The 18,699-nt window shown below is 54.0% G+C and overlaps 7 protein-coding genes and 1 non-coding gene across 8 annotated transcripts; 3 read left to right on the top strand and 5 right to left on the bottom strand.

Annotated features, from left to right (window-relative positions):
* Positions 1-438: 438 nt before the first annotated feature.
* BBK36DRAFT_1162373 (glutaminyl-tRNA synthetase) lies at positions 439-2,636 on the top strand (the record flags this gene model as incomplete). The annotated part of the gene is made up of 6 exons (XM_024894439.1): positions 439-762; positions 820-882; positions 944-951; positions 1,011-1,565; positions 1,622-2,489; positions 2,553-2,636. 6 exons carry the CDS (start codon positions 439-441, stop codon positions 2,634-2,636), a joined length of 1,902 nt encoding a protein of 633 aa, XP_024746391.1.
* A 284-nt stretch (positions 2,637-2,920) lies between these two features.
* BBK36DRAFT_1127648 (NAD(P)-binding protein) lies at positions 2,921-4,023 on the bottom strand (the record flags this gene model as incomplete). The annotated part of the gene is made up of 5 exons (XM_024891534.1): positions 2,921-3,111; positions 3,182-3,498; positions 3,587-3,693; positions 3,761-3,919; positions 3,982-4,023. The coding sequence occupies 5 exons, from the start codon at positions 4,021-4,023 to the stop codon at positions 2,921-2,923; spliced, it is 816 nt and encodes a 271-aa protein (XP_024746390.1).
* Positions 4,024-4,539: 516 nt separating this feature from the next.
* Positions 4,540-5,647, bottom strand: BBK36DRAFT_1127609 (NAD(P)-binding protein; the record flags this gene model as incomplete). The annotated part of the gene is made up of 2 exons (XM_024891527.1): positions 4,540-4,681; positions 4,746-5,647. 2 exons carry the CDS (start codon positions 5,645-5,647, stop codon positions 4,540-4,542), a joined length of 1,044 nt encoding a protein of 347 aa, XP_024746389.1.
* A 1,164-nt stretch (positions 5,648-6,811) lies between these two features.
* Positions 6,812-8,523, top strand: BBK36DRAFT_1171872 (MFS general substrate transporter; the record flags this gene model as incomplete). The annotated part of the gene is made up of 3 exons (XM_024895636.1): positions 6,812-6,940; positions 6,998-7,410; positions 7,476-8,523. The coding sequence occupies 3 exons, from the start codon at positions 6,812-6,814 to the stop codon at positions 8,521-8,523; spliced, it is 1,590 nt and encodes a 529-aa protein (XP_024746388.1).
* Positions 8,524-9,401: 878 nt separating this feature from the next.
* On the bottom strand, positions 9,402-10,673 carry BBK36DRAFT_1182732 (hypothetical protein; the record flags this gene model as incomplete). The annotated part of the gene is made up of 3 exons (XM_024896322.1): positions 9,402-10,091; positions 10,196-10,576; positions 10,658-10,673. 3 exons carry the CDS (start codon positions 10,671-10,673, stop codon positions 9,406-9,408), a joined length of 1,083 nt encoding a protein of 360 aa, XP_024746387.1. The 3' UTR covers positions 9,402-9,405.
* Positions 10,674-12,261: 1,588 nt separating this feature from the next.
* On the bottom strand, positions 12,262-13,158 carry BBK36DRAFT_1144130 (NAD(P)-binding protein; the record flags this gene model as incomplete). Its single annotated transcript, XM_024893651.1, has 1 exon — positions 12,262-13,158. One exon carries the CDS (start codon positions 13,156-13,158, stop codon positions 12,262-12,264), a length of 897 nt encoding a protein of 298 aa, XP_024746386.1.
* A 1,291-nt stretch (positions 13,159-14,449) lies between these two features.
* BBK36DRAFT_t167 lies at positions 14,450-14,522 on the bottom strand. Its single transcript has one exon. It is a non-coding gene; the product is annotated as a tRNA-Arg (tRNA).
* A 2,304-nt stretch (positions 14,523-16,826) lies between these two features.
* Positions 16,827-18,375, top strand: BBK36DRAFT_1162368 (glycosyltransferase family 32 protein; the record flags this gene model as incomplete). Its single annotated transcript, XM_024894438.1, has 4 exons — positions 16,827-17,049; positions 17,146-17,543; positions 17,605-18,128; positions 18,204-18,375. 4 exons carry the CDS (start codon positions 16,827-16,829, stop codon positions 18,373-18,375), a joined length of 1,317 nt encoding a protein of 438 aa, XP_024746385.1.
* Between the last annotated feature and the right edge of the window lie 324 nt (positions 18,376-18,699).

Raw genomic sequence — 18,699 nt, 5'->3', positions numbered from 1 at the left:
AAGCGCCCAGTAGTTACAGAGAGGCCTGTATCGCGAGGGCATGCTCAGAATTGGGGCCAGGTCTGGCTTGATAAGCAGCAGGATATAGAGCATCATTGAAATCACTATCCCGAGATAGACATAATACCGAAGCGCAAGAAAAGAAAAGAAAAGAAAAGTCAACAAGATGAAGTTATCCCGTCTCTCCTCAGGTGCCTTATCTTCAAATTGCTTATCGCGCGGTGAATGAGGGGTGCACGTGCCCCACGGCGGGGCAGCTTCTCTCGCCTTTCATCGTTTGACTCACTCTTTGGCAGGTCAAAATCTATATCAAAAGCGGCTGAACAAAGCATCGCTCGCCCAAGAGACGACAATCGCGGCTCCGACCAGATCGAGGTATTCGATTCGACGACGAACACAGAACACACACACTCCAGCCACAACACACCACCGCCCGCCATGGCTGACGCGGTCGACAAGGTCGCCGACAGTGTGGCCAAGCTCGTGCTGGACGAGGAGACGGGCGACATGGTGACCAGGAACGAGCTCAAGAAGCGCATCCAGAAGCGCGCTCGAAAGGCCGCCGCCGCCGCCAATCGCAGCAACGCCCAGCAGGACAAGGCCGGCAGCGCTCAACCCGCGGCCAAGCCTGCGAAGCCCGAGGAGCGCGTCATCGACCCGGACGCCATGTTCAAGCAGGGCTTCCTTGCCGAAGTCTACAAGCTGCGGCCGTCCAAGGAGGTTGTGACGCGGTTCCCGCCCGAGCCGAACGGATATCTCCACGTAATTTGACCCCTTTGACTGCCTTGTCTAGTTGTCTGGTAGCTGACAATGCGGTAGCTTGGCCATGCCAAGGCAATTGCCGTCAACTTTGGTTTTGCCCGGTATCACGGCGGTCGAACGGTGAGTGTCCTCCCCTGGAATATGTGCTCTGTTTGAGGCGCAGATTGCTAAGTGGTCGCAGATTCTCAGGTAGCAACCTTCATCAGCTCCCGACCGACGCTGCGCTCTCGCTGACACGCTCGCCCTAGATTCGACGACACGAACCCCGATGCCGAGAAGGGAGAATACTTCGTGGCCATTGAGGAGACCATCCGATGGCTGGGCTTCACCCCCAGCGAAATCACCTACGCGTCCGACAACTACCAGCGAATGTACGACCTCGCCGAGAAACTCATCAAGATGGAAAAGGCCTACGTGTGCCACTGCGACGACGTCGAGACGAAGAAACAGCGCGGCGGCGAAGACGGCCTGAGCCCGAGATACCGATGCGAGCACGCGAACCAGGATGTCGAGACCAACCTCAGGAAGTTCCGTGGCATGCGCGATGGAGAGTACGAGCCGAGGAGCGCCTGGCTTCGCATGAAGCAGGACATCGTGAACAACCCCAACCCTCAGATGTGGGATATTGCCGCCTACCGAATCCCCAAAGACCAGGAGCCGCATTACCGGACGGGTACCAAGTGGCGGATATATCCCACCTACGACTTTGCGCACTGTCTCTGCGATAGCTTTGAGGGCATTACGCACAGCTTGTGTACCACCGAGTTCATCATGTCCCGGGAGAGCTACGAGTGGCTGAACAAGTACGTCAATCCATCAGGAAGCAATTCATGGGGAATATCAGCTAATCTGGACACAGGCTTCTGGTGGACTTCCAGCCCATGCAGCGCGAGTACGGCCGCTTGAACCTCAGCGGCACCATCATGAGCAAGAGAGGTCTGAGGACATTAATCGAGAGCAATGTTGTTCGCGGATGGGACGACCCGCGCCTGTATACCATCAAGGGAATCCGACGACGAGGCATCCCTCCTGGCGCGCTGCTTTCTTTCATCTACGAGCTCGGCGTCACCACCTCCATCACCCAGGTCAGCATCAAGCGTTTCGAGCAGTCGATCCGAGTCTACCTTGAGAGGACCGTTCCCCGCCTCATGCTGGTCCTGGACCCGGTTCCGGTTATGATTGAGGACGGCGAAGAGCAGGACCTCGACATTCCCTTCTCTCCCAAGGACCCCAAGTTGGGATCTCACACCGTTCGCCTCACCAAGACTGTGTACATTGACCGCTCAGACTTCCGCGAGGTGGACAGCAAGGACTACTTCCGTCTGGCTCCGGGCAAGACCGTCGGCCTTTTGAACGTGCCTCACCCCATCAAGGCTGTCTCATTCACCAAGGACGAGACAACAGGTGCCATCAAGGAGATCAGGGCCGTCTACGACAAGGAAGGCAAGAAGCCCAAGACGTATATCCAGTGGGTGCCTGAAGGCTCGCTTCCAGCCGAAGTGCGCATCCACGAGCCGCTGTTCAAGTCGGACAGTCCCGGCTCTGCGCCTGGCGGGCTCTTGAGCGATGTCAACCCCAACAGCGAGACCATTTGGCCGAACGCATTGATCGAGACCGGTTTCCACGAGGTGAAGCGACGCGCACCGTGGCCCGCGGCCGAGGGCGAGAAGACGGGCGAAGTTGGCCCTGAGACTGTCCGGTTCCAGGCCATGCGTGTTGCCTACTTTGTGAGTCATCACTTACTGCACCAAATTGTGTTACTCATGCTAATATATCTCCTCTATCGGCAGGCTCTTGACTCGGACAGCACCGATGACAAGATTGTACTCAACCGTATTGTGGCTTTGAAGGAGGACTCTGGCAAGAATGCCTAGTAAGCATGCGGCAACAGTTTTGACGAACCCATATTTTGACGGCCGGAATGTAGATGAAAAGTACAATGAAGGAACAAATGTTGGAAAAAAAGAAGAAAATATACCATGACATACAGAGCATACTGATATTTCCCTTACGAGTGCATGTTGCCTTACTACACATATACAGGAGGGCAGGCGAAGGATGTGATGGCACGCAGTCGGGGGCATTCAACTCATGGCAACCAAATATCGGTCCATGAGGTCTTGCTATAGGCACAGTCGACTGATCTAGCTAATGCCGTTCACAGCCACTTTTTGTCTCCGTGGTGGGACACGTATGAACCACCGCTGCCGGCCTCGATGCTTGCGTTTTCCCACACAGCAATGACATCCCTGACAGCATCCTCTGCCTTTGCCGGGCCCTTGAAATCGGGATTGTTAAGGACGAACTTTTCAAACATGCCCCCCACCCTTTCCATCTGCTCCGGGGTCGCTAAAGAAGGCATCAGTCGTCAGCGGGCAGCCCTAAGCAGGGTTACAATAAGAGGTGACAGCAGCCTTACCATTCTTATAGTGTCCGGTATCAACCACACCCGGACTGATACTCATAAACAAAACCCCCTCCTTCTTATACTGCGCATGAAACTTGCCAATCGCAACATTCATAGCCGCCTTGCTGATGGCATACCCAGGCGCAACGTGCAGCTCGTACTTGTTCATCGAATCGAGATCCGCCATGCCGGTGGACAGGGCGACGACTTTCTTGGCGGTGCCGGCGCGGATGAAGGGCATGTAGAGGTTGAAGAGGTGGACGTTGGCGATGACGTTTACTTTGAAGGATTTGAGGAGGTCTTGCTCGAGGTCTTGCGGGGTTTCGCCCCTGTGGGAGATTGTAAGCTTTTCTATTTGGAAGGGGAAGTGGGAACAGGGGAGGGAGGGAGAGGGGGAGGGAAGGTGGGATTGTTTACAGGACGCCGATGGGGTCGTAGGCGTCGAATTCGGAGACGTATGCCGCGTTGGCGATGAGGTAGTCGAGAGTGCCGCCGGTGATCTTGGAGGTTTCCGCCACGGCATGCTGCATATGACATAGTTGTGAGGAGGTAAATCTCTTAGGTCAAAATGCAAAATGGGGTGCTCTTCACCTTGATGGCCTCGTAGTCGGTAATGTCGGCTTGCAGGATGTGAATGTTGGAGCGGCCGGCGAGGTCTTGGGCAACTGCCTGGTCGGTTGCGGACTTGTTTCGCACGAGGCCGATGACGATGTTGTTGGGGTCGCTAGAAAGCTGACGGAGAAATTCAAACTGTTTGGGCCCTGGTTAATGGGGACTCTTTCTCGGGGTCGGGTTGTTGGATGGGAACGTACGCCCAGGCCTCTGGAGGCGCCTGTGATAACGTAGGAAGGCATCTTGTTCGTTCAGGGTCTCGACTGTGGTGCAGGACTGGAAGAGATGCTAATAGAAGTATAAGGAGGTCAGATGGGGGCAGGGAGCTGAAGCGTCTGAGATCACGAGTTTAAGGTCATGAGAAAGAGTCTTTAAATACCTGGGATGTCGGGAGGGGGCAGTGGAGAGTGACATAGAATTACAAAACGTCGTACGTGCGTACGCCCAACACTTGCTGGGTATGTCCCACCTAACAAACGTTGAGCATGGACATGCTAGCCTACTGATGCGTGTAACTATCTCGCGGGATTGATTGCTTTGCAGACCCGGCGGAGGGGGGAATCTGTTCAACTGCCAAAGTGGGAAGATCCGAGGCTGTGCATCTGGAGTTTGACGTGCATAAAATGAGTCTACCAGAGCAATCCTAACATGTCGATACTCGTGAAAAGGGGACGAAACAATCAATGTGCGCAATTCAAGTCCTAATACTCCTAACAATGCCGGTACCTCCTGGAATAGATGATTCTGTCTTGCTGATATCATGATCCATCCCCTGTCCAGCTCTGTCTCAAATCACTCATAATCTTCGAGGCGCCTACAAAGCTCAGTTCTTCCATCGTTTCCTCCCAAAGCCGTTCTGTCAACTTCTTCCCTTCCGGGGTATACCAAATCTTGGGGAATCTGCGTGTCTCTCAACATCGCGGCCAATCGTCTGCTGGGATACAGGGGGAGGGGGTTCACTTACGGCTTGATCGTCCAGTCACTCGTAAACGAACCATGGCTCTTCTCCCCCTGAACCAAAACGGCATCCAAATACGTCGAAGCACCCACATCCACCGACCTGGCCAGCATCCACTGAGCGGCCCCAATCAACTTCTTCATCCAGGCGGGAAGTCCGCGAAAGAACTCGGTGCCATCAGTCATGCCTGGATTCGAGACGTTCACAATGACATCGCGCGGGCTGACGAACTCGGCTACCTTGGAGACGAACAATGCCTGCAGCAGTTTTGTATTTCCATACCAAGTAAATTGTGTAAACTTGTCCTGTCTCTGGAACTGCGGCAGTATTGGACCATGGAGCTCTACTCGGCTTTGATACATTGCATCCGAGCCGACGACGCTGATGACGGGCGGTTGGGAGGAACCAGCAATCTTCTTCGCTTTTAGGATCGGTAGAAGCAGAATCGTCAAAAGGGCCGTCGACAAGTAGTTGACCTGTAGAGTGATTTCATGCCCCGTTGCGCTCACGACAGTATACGGCGCCATCGTGAGCCCAGCATTGAGAATGACAATATCAATCCGACTCAAGCTCTCGCAACGAGCAGCAAACGCACGCACGGAGTCGTACGACTCCATGTCGACGATCCAAACAGATACAGTGGCAGAAGCAAACTCCCGTCGCAACTCAGCCGCAGCGGCATCGCCCTTTGCTTGCGACCGCACCGCCATGACCAGATGGGAGAGTCCGAGCTGGAGAAGCTGTCGGCATGCTGAGAATCCGAGCCCGACGTTGCTGCCGGTGACGATGGCGACTTTGCCAGCCAGAGACAGGTCCGCAGGAAGGGGCTTCGGACGAGTGAATTGGCGCCGTAGGAAGCCCAGCGTGGTGGCTTCGGATGGAGCATCGCTTTCCAGTTGGCTTGACATGGTGGCGATGCCGTTCAGGCGAGACTTGCCAACTCGAGTTGTTCTCGCTGTTTCGAGTCAGCCAAGGGAGAGGAATGAAGTGATACAGAGCTCGCAAAGCTGGAAGCGGGCATATATGCCTCTGCCAATCACTGTATACCCAAGACCCCGCCCCTCAGAGGAGGATTCTAGATATGTCGGACAAACTGCCTGACCTGGTCCGCTGCCCGGTCCCGATTCAGTCCGAGCCCGGTACAAACTCGAAAAGGCCAGCATTGACACGGTCAACATGAAACCAGAACGATCTCATGATAATAAGGCATTCCCTCCCGAAGGAATCCGAAGAGCTTCTCACACGACTCCTGAGGCTAGATCTCTGTTAGCTGAAGGTGCTGTCCTGGTCCCTTGGTGGTCAAACGCTCAATCTGACCCGCCGCCGCCGAAGAGCATCGACCCACAACTGCGCACTCGACGGATTGCCGAGGCGGCCTGTATTCGCCCGATGGCTCCGTTGGAGAAATTCAACCCGATGGATCACGTTCCTGGCATCAAAGCCGGCTTCCCACATGGTCAGGATGCCTGGAGGAGATGGTCGTGCGATGTGTCGCCAACGGAGTGCTTCAGCTGTTGACGCACATGGCGTTTGTTGATCGACGGAGGTTTGCAGAGAGCGGGTTGGGAGGATTGCAAACGGCTCAGTCGCCATGGTCCGTCTCCGCTCCGGAGCGTTCGAGCGTTGGTCCATGCGGACGCTCATAGCATGGCATCGTGAGTCTCTAAATAGGCTGTCGGCTGGGATTGTCTTGCAGGAGAGATGAATCTCCATATCTCAGCTTAGATCCACCACCCCCTGGTCGCAAGCAATCGGGGTACTAGTATCACGATTCAGTTACATCTGGCAACGGTAATTCTAGGGAGAACATGGAGAGATCAACCACCCGCCCATCGACATTCAATCTGAGAGGTTATCGGCCCAATAGCTTCAGTTTCTTAGAGTTTAGCGACCTGGAGCTGTTTCCACCCTCTCAGAGAGATGCGTGGTACATCTCCGCCAGCAGCTCTGAAGAGTTGAGCGTACCGCCTCCCGTCCGGCCCGCGAGACCAAAGAGCCTCCCAAATGGATATTCTCACTTTCTTCAACCCGGAGGCTTCATGGGGCATGATTTCCAACCTAGCGACTGGGACATGCCCCTTAGGGCACTCAACTATGAACCTGAAAAGCCTCCAGATGAAGAAGAGTACATGTCTGGCTTCAAGCTCTGGCTCATACTCGTCTCTCTCATCTTTAGCATCTTTCTCATCGCTCTAGACATGGTACCTCCACCTCCCACCTCGTCTCAAGCATCGTACTCAGCTAACAAACTCTTTCAGACCATTGTCGCAACCTCCATCCCGGCCATCACCAACCAGTTCAACGGCCTTGGAGACCAAGCCTGGTACAGCGCAATCTACCTCATGACGTCCGGCGGCTTCCAATCTACATGGGGCAAGATGTACCAGTACTTCCCCCTCAAGATCAGCTTCCTCAGCGCCATGGCCGTCTTTGAGATCGGCAGCCTCATCTGCGGCGTGGCCCCTTCGTCCGTGACCTTCATAATCGGTCGCACGATTGCCGGGGTGGGAGCTGCAGGCGTCAGTTCGGGGGCGTATACGATATGCGCTTACATCTCTGAGCCCAGGAAGAGGGCGGTGCATACTGGGATTCTGGGTGCGGTATTTGGGGTTGGGAGTATCCTGGGTCCTTTGCTGGGTGGTGTCTTTTCCGAAGAGTCCACCTGGAGATGGTGAGTACACAATGATACGAGTCAATACATCGCTTTCTGGCGGTTCAAGCTGAGATATCCGTCAGGTGCTTCTACATCAATCTCCCCATTGGCGTCCTCCCCATCGTATCAACAGTCTTCTTCCTCAGCACGCCCAAAGCCGCAAAACCTCGAGAAGCACCGATGCGAGAGAAACTCCTCCAACTCGACCCCCTTGGAACAGCCGTGCTCATGGGCGCCATCATCACCTACCTCATGGCCGTCCACTACGGCGGCCAGATCGACCCCTGGAACTCCGCGCGCGTCATCGGCCTCCTCGTAGCCTCCATCGTCCTCTTCATCGTCTTTGCCTTTATCGAGCGCTGGCAGGACGAAAGAGCCATGATCATCCCGCGGCTCTTTGCCAAGCGCGACATCTTCGTCCCGCTATTCTACACCGTGTTCCAAGGCGGCGCGCTATTTGCCATGGTCTATTACCTCCCTCTGTATTTTCAAGCAATCCGCGGTACGGATGCAGTCATCTCGGCCGTGCACAATCTGCCATTCATCATCGCGGCCATGCTCTCGGCTCTTGGGGCCGGCATCTTCATCTCCAACACGGGTCTGGCTACGCCCGTCATGATAGGCGGCTCAGCAATTGCCACGCTTGGATGCGGTCTCTGTCACTTGTTCGATCTCGATACAGAAACAGGAGTCTGGATCGGGATTCAAATCGTCGTCGGCCTCGGCCTCGGCTGCGCATTCCAGGTCCCCATCATGGTTGGCCAAGTCAGCGTCGACGTGGCCGACATCCCAGCCGTCACAGCCATGATACTGTGTTTCCAGACGGTGGGAGGCGCCATCTGGGTGTCTGCGTCGCAGTCAATCTTTGTCAACAGGATGTTGATCGCGGTGCCTCATTTTGCGCCGGGTATAGATCCCACGCAAGTCGTCAGTACTGGTGCGGGAGAGCTGCGAGAGGTGTTTGGATCTGAGCAGATTGTGGGAGTCCTGACGGCCTATCTCACTGGCATTAGGGCAGCTTATATGCTGTCTTGCGCTGTTGTGGGTGCGTCTCTACTGGTTGGGGTGTTTTTGCCTTGGAGGAGGCTGGACACGGATGCTTTGAAGGAGGCTGGCGGAGCTGCAGCGTAGGAGACGTTCTCTGATCGATGGCATCTACTATACTGATAATGACGATTACGACATGAATTTCAAGCTTGCAATATTAGTTTACATCGCCTCCCATGAATATCTTACATATCAGCAGTTCTAATAGCATTTTCATACTTTGTTCATGCAATGACCTGCTGCGAATCCTTTGCCATTGCAGTATCCGTGGTCATCATCCCATGTAGGACTTCCCCTTGTTGGTGTGGCTGCTTACATGCATGTATGCCATGCACCAGATTGTTTAATCTCCATTGTTCTCAGAGAAGCATGATCCTAATCGTACAACACCAACCAAGAAGGATTTAAAGCTAAGACATTGCAGCAAAGCCTTGTTCTAGAAGGAAATCCGATTCGTCGATACAGAGCTCCAACCCGGTGCCAGCGTTGCCAGTAGCATTCACCATCTCCGAGGGATCTCCCCTTCCCCCATCCTCCCTCACGATAAGCAACATCAGCTTTACTCCGCATGCCCGTCCCTGGTGTGGCACATGCAACGTTGATGGTAGCATTCCGAAGCATCTTGTCGGATTCCCCCTCAGCTAAACCAATCCTCGTATCGTGAGCTGGCGATCTACAGCCGTAAGCATGCTGTAACCAGGTAACCATGGCGTTGAGGGTGCCCATAGGCATCACTTGGTCCAATGCCGCCAAGCCTGACCGTGATACACGCTGTCTTCTGTACAACGCGTGCCTTGGCAGCTGAAGATGTTTCGGAGCATGGCAACCTCGGGCTGCAAAGAGCATGTGGATGGGCAATCGAGAGGAAACCGGAAGAGTCCAACAAGGCTGTTCTCGCTGATGAAATTCCTTCCGTACAGCCTCTCTATAAGCGAATTCCCGTCTGTACACTGAATCAGTCGCCGTTCACAGATAATCCTCCCAGCCCTTCAGCTCCTGTATGATGCCTCCCAGCCTCTGCTCAACCCCCGGCAGAAGCACGTCATTGACGCCGTGCTTCCTCAGCCGTGTCACCGCGGCCAGCAGCTCCCTGCACCGCACTAGCAGCGACACCCGCAGGATATGCGCCCACTCGTGCTTCGACTCGACGTGATAGTCCCCCACGCTGCACAGCCTCGCCGCCAGAGGGCCCCCGTCGTCGTCGTCGTCGTCATCCTTGTCGTCCAGCTCCTGTCGCATCTGGCCGACGCACCCCGCCACGCCCCTCTCCAGATACAGCGAGAGGCCCTCTACGACGAGCACAATCAGCTTGGTCGTGGCCCGCGGCGTCTGGCTGTGGTCGCAAGCGAGCCAGGAGTTGAGGCGCGCCAGGGCAATCTTCTGGTAGCCGAGGACGCCGTCGCCGGAGACGTCGAGCTTGGTGTGGTACTGGAGCTCGAGCTCTTCGAGCATGTGCAGCGCCGACTGCGCGCAGGTGCAGAGCTCTCCGTCGTTCGTCGAGGGGCTGCTGTCGCCTGGACATGGGCCTTCTGTGCTTCTTCTTGGGGTTTGCCGTGGTGCTACACAGAACGGATAGCTCTGTGAGGGCGACATGCTGCTGCTGCTCGAATGCAAGCTGCCGAGATCGAGTGTCGAGCTCAGCTGGTCAAGGTCTGCCACGGGAAAACAAACAGGCACGCTCAAGAATTAGCCATCCCAGTAAATACACAGCTTTCCAAGACTCCGGAAACAAAAAGAACTGAAACAGAAAACATACCGAGAGCAAAGTGATCCCCCAGAGTAGCGCAGTGTAATGAAAAGTCAGACGCCCCAAAGTCCAGAGTCGGCGAGAACTCTGATGTTGAGACAACGGGAGCAAAGGGATGCGAGGAGTCGCGGGCAGACACAGACGAGACAGAGCTGCTGCTGCTGCTGCTGCTGCTGCTACCTCTACTGCTGCTACTCTCCCCGTTTCCACACCTCGTCTCACTGCCCGCGACGATGCCCTTGCGACAGCCGTCTTGACTGTCAGATGGCGCCGAGTTCTTGTGCCTCTTGGTGCCACGCTTGGTTCGCTCCGGAAAGACACATGTGGTACCGGTCCCCTGGCACCTCTGGCAGCCGGTGACTTCTCCCGAGCACTTGACCTGTAGTTTTGCTCAAGACAATGAGTATAAGCGTTGTGATTTTCATCGCGAAATTGTGGCAGACAAATGGGAGCGAAGACCAAGTCTCTCACCTTTCGTGCACGGCATTCTACGCACGCGAGCCGTGACTGTCGATATTCCCCAAATGTGTGGTTGCTTGCCAGCTTGGACACGCTTTCGGATTGTGTCGAGCTACTATTGTAGGAGATTGTGTAGAACATGTTTTTGCTTTGTTTTATCTTTCCTGTTGGTGGTCGTTCAGAGCCGTGCGGTCCACAAGTCTGAGAGCCAGGCCTCACTTGACAGGGGATGTGGTGGAAAAGGCAGCAGTAAAGACAATGATGTAAGAAGAGCGAGCCCACGATATTGTATTTGAAGACTAAGGAATAACGCGGCGGTTTGAGGTGGGTGATACGGAAGAAAAGGCAGCTCGCAAAACGTGCACACCTCCCGCAACACCAATTTAGCAGACAGCTATCTTGTATAAGAGATCAGATAGGACACCACCGCTGTATAACAGATGGACGAACCCCTCTCCATCACGCGTTCTTCCACCTCTCTCGTTTAGAGGTTGCTTCCAACACAGCCAAGCAGTAATGACACCGACCATCTTTCCCTCAAACCAACACCCTCGACTCCCACAGGATACTGTCTCACCGGGCTTTCTCCTCCCCTTTCCTACAAAGGCCACCTTAGTGCTCACCTGCTCGTCTCCGCATGCGCATCCCAAATTACGAATACCATGGTGATTCCCCGTATCCGTAAGACGACGTCGTGTATCTTCACCAAGAACACGGGTAAGGGCCCCCCCCCCCAAGGTAGGGGTACATATGGGGAAGCGAAGCAGCCACGGAGAAAACAGTGCCCCTCCCGGCGTCGCACGACTCTGCCAAAGCTGGGTCTAGATCCACGGTGCTCGGAAGCCCTTGGCGAGACTACTGAAGCTTATTAGCATGCCCAGCCATTGTGAACGGCATGGAGTCGGATCAGGCATATCTTGCAGCAACTGCATTGGCACCAGACGAGCACGCCTTTGTTTCCCCTTTGCTCGCATAGAGTATGGCTTGCCAAGATATGCATCCGGAGTGATGACGCAGGATCTAAGTGCCCATCTGCCGTCAGACGAATCCTTTTTTTCGGTTCAAAAGGCAAATGTGCCGGAGGCATTGCTCAGGTCAGTCTTCCAATGAGACTGGACGGTCACCAGAGACGGCTAAACAAGTCCAAGGCACGCACAAAGGACGCCCACGCGTCAATTGACGTTTGTAAATGTGCCTTGAAGTGTCGGAGAAGCACAGCTGTTTCACACGTGGAACCTCACTGCAGGTTTCGGAGAGTGAATAGTGGCTGGAGGAGGGGACGAAGATCAGCCAGCAAAGAAAAAGGGGGGTGGCATGCTTTCATGGCCATCTCTGTATAGCTCATGTGACCCTTGGCATAGGAGCAACTCACACATATAACTTCTCATGTCAGACTAAAGAAGGAGCACAAAGTGATGAAGGGGAACAAAAACACCAGAAGAAAAGAAGTAAATGGCAGATAAGTAGACATCACACGCGGCCCGATTCCCTCAATGCTGCCTGACGAAACATTCAAAAGCACATCTCCGCTCCAAACCAATGCATCATCACCAAAAACTCTCCTCTCCTTCTTCACCGTAGAAATCTCCCCTCTCAAAGCCGCCACAAACGCTGTGTCACAGTCTCTTCAAGATGCTCTCCAGTCCGCCCTGCTCTTTGAGTTTACGTGATACCTCGTCCAAGCCGGTCCTGCTCTTGTAGACACCATCAAGGGTGCCCACCGGCAAGAAGGAGCCAATCCGCGCCGCCATGGCATGCTTGCCTCGCCAAACCCACAGCGGCGGCCTATCCCTGCTGAGGTCCTTGACGACGCCCTCGGCCCATTGCACGGGATCTGCGCCCGTGGCCGTGGCCTCTGCGCCCGACATCCACCTCTCGACCGCCTCCTTGGCCACGTTGTAGAGGGACGCGGGCGGCAGCGAGACGTGCGGCGCGTTGGCGTGGAAGGTCGACCGCACGGAGCCCGTCACCAGGTTGGTCACCCTGATGCCAAAGGGCGCGAGCTCGAGCCGCAGCACCTCGCTGAAGCTCGCCGCCGCCGCCTTGGAGGCGTTGTAGGCGCCCGAGAAGGGCATGGAGGCGTGCGGCAGCGCCATGCACGACGTGTTGTTGACCACGAGGCCGCGGCCGCCGGGCGACCTCAGCAGCAGCGGGAAGAAGGCCCGCGTGACGGCGATGAGCGAGAAGACGTTGAGCTCAAACAGCTGCCGGGTCTGCGCCAAGTCGAGGTCCAGGACGGGCATCGAGTAGCCGGCGCCGGCGTTGTTGACGAGGGCGTCGAGCGAGCCGCCGGTGAGCTCCGAGACGCGGGCCACGCAGGCGGCAATGGACTCGTCGTCGGTGGTGTCGAGCTGCACCACCTCGACGCCCGACGCCCGGGCTTGCGTCATCTTGGACAGGTTGCGGGCTGAGGCGAAGACTCGCCATCCGTTTCGGTGGAAGGCGAGGGCCAGATGCGAGCCCAGGCTGCCGTCGGAGCAGCCAGAGATGAGGACAGTCCGCTTGGCGGCCATTGTGGCGCGTGTGGCAGTTGACGCTGATGATGGCCGTGATGCTGTGTATTGTTGGCTTGTCGGTTCTTCCTGTTGGCGGTGGTGATGTTCTTTGGTGCCGCGAGGAGATGGAGGCTGCTTGCTCTTCTTGTGTGGTTGATATAGTGTAGGTTGGTGCAACTGGCCAGTCCTTCTCCCGGGGATCCAGACTGCAACCGGATGAGCAATATAGCTGGCTTCTGACTGCGATATGCCAACTCTGGATCCATCCTGCCATCCCGTAGTATTTAAGCCTCCGGAGATGGTTACCAGCGAAAGACCCCCCGTTCCTCAATCAACAAGCCACGCCCCGTGTAAGTCAGATGCTCGGCATCGTAATTGCCCCGGTCCACATCCCGAAACCCCTGTCAGCGCCGTCCTCCGGACAATCCACAATCAGCCTCTTGCGTCCCAGCTGCGGGCTCTGGTTGGCTGTATCTGATCGGAGCCTTATTACGCACGCCACCAAGCACTTTAGTCCCCGCTCCCAACTGTTTTTGGGGCGTGTTGGGCAGGCCTTGTCCCACGAACGCTCCGTCAAATCGGAGCACAGGCGAAGAACTCAGCTTTGTTCCGCTGTCCGGAGGGAGGCGGTACACGGCCTTGACGGCTCAGATGAAGCTTGTGCGGCCTACTATGGAGTGTGAGGGACGAGGTACGTGCTCGAGGCATCATAGGCGCGCCAAAGACGTGTTGATCGGAAACAGACGGCGAGCTGACCGTCCACCTTTTCCCTTCGTTCGCCATTGGCCTGGACAGCCAGTTAGGGAGGGAGAGATAGGCATCGGACCATGGTTAAGAAAAGAAATGCCATGCTCTGTGCATGAGCATACCTTACGTATAGCCCAAGAGCCCAAAGATGCCACGCATCTGTTGTCCCCATATTACCAATTTTCCACAGTGACAATGACTTCCATCCAGTCAGCGTAAATGCAAACCCTTTCCTCTGTTTATCGCGAATGAGGATGAATGTTACATTTCGATCTTAACGAGCGATAATGTACGAAGGCTCAATGGGCTGGTGAAGGCGTCGCATGATACCTATGGAAGCGATGCAGAAACAGCCCTCAGGCCTGGTGATCTCATTTGAGACAAAACAAAGGGAAGGAAAAGAAAGAGAAAACCCATCAAAAAGAGCAAAATTTGGAAAAAAAAAAAAAAAAAAAAAAAAAAAAAAAAAAAAAAACACCGTTTCGGTTCTTCTTTTCCTTTGTATTTGGCTCGTCTTCCCGTGACACCAGGCATAAAAAAAAATCGCAACAAGGGCCAAAAAAGCCCCCCGCGAGACTCGAACTCGCAATCTTAAGATTAGAAGTCTTACGCCTTAGCCATTAGGCCAGGGGGGCTCTGGAACCAAACCCTATCGGGACAAGGTCCTTGCTGAGCGGCTTTGCCTCTCTGCTGTTGAGAATTGCAGTGCTTTAACTCTCTTATAAACCCATTGGTCAACATGCCTGGTGAGAGCGAAACAAAAAGGCGTACTGGCGTGGAGTTTTGGTCTTCTCTCGAGTTATGCCGCGCCAACCAGTCCTCACGTGATACCAGCTGTGCCAGTGAAGCCATTGTCTGGATGGATGCACAACTGCCGGTGGCAGCCCATGCTATTGGATCGAGTCTGAAGTCATGGAGACTGCACACGTCAATTCACGGCGAAACGAAATCGGACAGAAGCAAGGGAGAGTAGAAAGCACAAGAGGGGGGGCGAAACAGTAACAACAGTACGGAATAACAAGTCCAGGGGTACTTCTACTAACAGCGCTGATTGAACGAATACCCTTTCCGACACCGAACAGCTGGATTCAATTGCTGGTCTTAGTGAAACGACCACGACCCTGATATTCCAGATAGGAACCAATATACTTACAATGGTGGACAAGGTACCTTTACTTCATTCTACCTACATATGACAACATCCAGGCCAGAGTCTAGGGCAATCGTCAAGCCCCGGTCTAGGGTGGCCGTCAGAATGCCGTTCACAGGGGTGTTCGCAATCCCGCAGCATCATGGACGCAAAGATTGATCCATAACGTTTCTTTCAAAAGGCTTGAGGACCTAGCGCGCCATAGAAATGCCATCTCAAACAGTAACTGGGATGCTATCCCTATCCGCCAAGACCACGCCTTTGAGCAGGCCGTCTTTGATTCTACAACCCAGATGCCTGACTATGAAGAGACTACTACAAGGGCCGCAATCTGCACACCGTAAAAGGTATTTCTCATAACTTCATGCCAGAACGGCCTATAGCCTTCTCCGTCGGTCAAGATCTGGGGGTTCGCCAGAGGGGGCTTGCAATGATCTCGGCCCCAAGGTGCATGCCTTGCAGCTTCTGGGCAGAAATAAAGGGAGCTCTTTCACAAGGGAAAGCACTCTCCCCTACGGAGTACCTTGCGTGGTCCTACATGACATACACAATTGCTGCGTTTCCTGATCAAACAGATATGTACTCATCTCATCTCAAATTGATTGGCATTTGCCCAGAAGATCATTACTCAGATGATTCAGCCCACGTTGGGGTTCCTCCCTCCGAGGCCGTCAGCTCACTTGTAGTCGGGCTATTCTCACGAAAGGAAACACACAGGGTGCATCATCTAACACAGCAACTCCACTAAACAGCCATTAGACGCCGATCTAACATATAACCACCAATTGCAAACAAGCAATACCAAGCGAGACTGAGCTGTTGGCGTCAAAGACAGGCATTGAAGACAGGTAGACACAGAGAAGGCATGTCTCTGACAACAAAACTTCGTCGAGTTTACAGGGAATGCCTACTTTAGCAATTGATGACTGTTGTCTGACCAAACCATATGTGGATGTGCAGCTTCAAGTCGTCAACTCAGCGGAGACTAGAGTTGAGCATGGGTCAGACAGGGTTCCTTCAAGGCTAGGCTCCCAGCAATGTACAATATGAGAAACAGTTTAAAGCTTCCAGGAAGAGAAGAAAAGGAGATAACGAAAGCCCAAAAGGCCAGGTAAGAGTGATTGGTGCATAATCTGACAGCAGCTCCACCATTGGGAAAATTCAGACGAGGACCCTGGATCCATAAGACGCGTGGCTCGAAGCTGTCCATCATGAACTGGCCAACAGGGAACGTGAACAAGTCTCCCACATACGGAGTTACGCAAGTAACAGATGAGACGTAGCCCGAAAGACTACCTCGATGCTGAACCTGGTCATTAGACATACCAAAGCAGAAATGTCCTCGTTTCTTTCACTTGCCACGGAACCTCCCTCCTCCGGTGTCTTGGACGTTGTAGATGCTTAATCACTGCATCAAGTCCAACGGCATCAAACACGGCATTATATAGTGCTTATACGCAATCCACTGCCTGCTCGTAACTGAACCGAGACTCGGGAATCGCCTCCAAAAAGTCTGATACGGCCGATACCGAAAAAGTATTGCCAGAACCGGTAGCTGCTTCAGCGGGTACGGCAACCGTACGGTGACGGAAAACGCGTATCGCCTCCAACAACCAGGGGCATCCGACAAAATAATTGCTGGCAACTCATTGAAATTAGTAATCTGTCAGCCCCTACAACCTCGTATGTGAATGTATATGACCATGTCTCCTGATGCCTTACTTACGAGGTGTTCGTTGTCTTGCATCTCTTGTCTTGCTCCTTCTTCCCAGCCGCAACTCGGGAGACGATGGCATTCCTCTCCAAGACCTTCTCCGTGCGTATTCAACGTCGAGGGCTGAGGGTCACACCACGGACGCTGTTCTTGTCTGCTGTCATACTTCTCGTATCTGTATGGACTCTGTTGGCTTATAAGCCTGGTCAAAGACGGATCGTGGACGAGGCTCAGTTGTACCAGCGGTTTCCCCTGACTTACAACTACATTCACACTTTCGATAGGGGCAAAGGAGGAGGTAACAATATCTTAACCCTCAGCACAAGTCATTGAATCCCCCTACGCATCATCGCTTGATACTGCAAGAATCTAAACTGACAGACTTGCCTCCCAGCATGGTATATTCCCCCAGAATGGCTTGACACAAACCAAGCACCACCCAAGACCATCATCGAAGCAGCCCAACTAGCCTCAAGAGCAGCTGCATCAAACCCCAGGCGAAATATTCCCTTCTCCAACATCCCACTGCTGGTCCATCAGAAATGGGACACCACGCGACTCAACGGCACGAAGGAGTTGATTCTGTCCTATGTGGAGCAGTGGTTGACATACGCCATCACGCCTCCGCCCGGATCCAGTCCCATGGCCTATTTCCTCTGGGACAATGACGGAGTCCTGGATCTGATGGAGGAGTTTGAAAATGACTTGACGACGGACTTTATCGAAGTCTTCTCGCCAGTGGAAAAGGTTGACATTTTCCGCATCGTTGCGTGTAAATGGTTCGGGGGCATTGTAAGTCCTTCTTCTAGTACCACCCCCATTTCTCGTCTCAACGTGGCTAACTATACATCAGTATGGTGATGTAGACACGAGGCCACTCCAACATCCCTCCCAATGGATTCGTTCGACCGATCTCTCAGAATGGACTGATGAACTCACTGGGAAAACCTACGGAGTAGCACACGCGCCGCAAGACCCCACGCAGCCTCAGCCGGTCAACGCCATCTGGGGCATCGAGTGCGATACAGACCCAGACACAAACGCTCACTGGCGTACGTCCTACACGTATCCCGTCCAGCTCACCAACTGGGCTCTGGCGTCCGCTCCCAGCCATCCTATACTCCAGTATTTCCTCGATCGCGTACCCGAGAAGGCGGCAGAGGCCCGACACAGGGCTGCGCATACCCCGGGTGTTAGCTTATCCGAGTTGCGCTATGATCCGGTTACGCGAACGGGGCCAGTGGCCGTTACGCAAGCGACAAGTTGGTTTCTCGAAGAGCACGATGGGCTGAGATGGAATGCTCTCTCGGGTCTCAATGACGGAGGGAAGAACAAGGTCGTTGGCGATGTATTGATTCTTCCCATCACCGGCTTCAGGTACGCTTTGTCTCTTGTAGTTTTCTCTTCGATAATTCTGATTGGCGAACGTTTACTAACTTTGCTGTGCCTCAGCCCAACAACAAAGAAATTCAACAGGAATGGAAAAGGAGGCTGGGACCATCCCGACGCCAGACTTGCCCACACAGCCATGGGCTCATGGCATCACACGAATTTCATAGCCGAATACGGTAAATTCTGCCGCTCCGTCTTTGGACTGTGCAAAGACTGGCAAAAGATGTGGTGATGATGGGTATATGCATATAAGTTCTGGGTCTTCTGGCGCCGGGGTTGGGGCGAATCTGAGAAAAAAGAACATCATTTCAACGTTTTTTCTGTCGTGGCAATCTTCTCATGTTGTACTCGAGATACAAGTGCTGGCAAGCAGTAAATGATGAGAGCTGATCGTACATTATTTCCTAAATATGCAGTATGGACTCGACTGCTTCTTATGTGCGCGTTTGCCCTTCCAAAGGAGAAGAGACAGCAGCTGGATGTGGAAAACTCCGCACGTCTCAGATTGACAGACGCTCTACCAAAATGGTTATCCGCCCAGTTCCAAGCATACGGC

The sequence above is a fragment of the Trichoderma citrinoviride genome (assembly GCF_003025115.1).
Source record: "Trichoderma citrinoviride strain TUCIM 6016 unplaced genomic scaffold BBK36scaffold_14, whole genome shotgun sequence".
In the NCBI taxonomy this organism is placed as follows: domain Eukaryota; kingdom Fungi; phylum Ascomycota; class Sordariomycetes; order Hypocreales; family Hypocreaceae; genus Trichoderma; species Trichoderma citrinoviride.
This window is presented reverse-complemented; position numbering and strand designations above follow the sequence as displayed.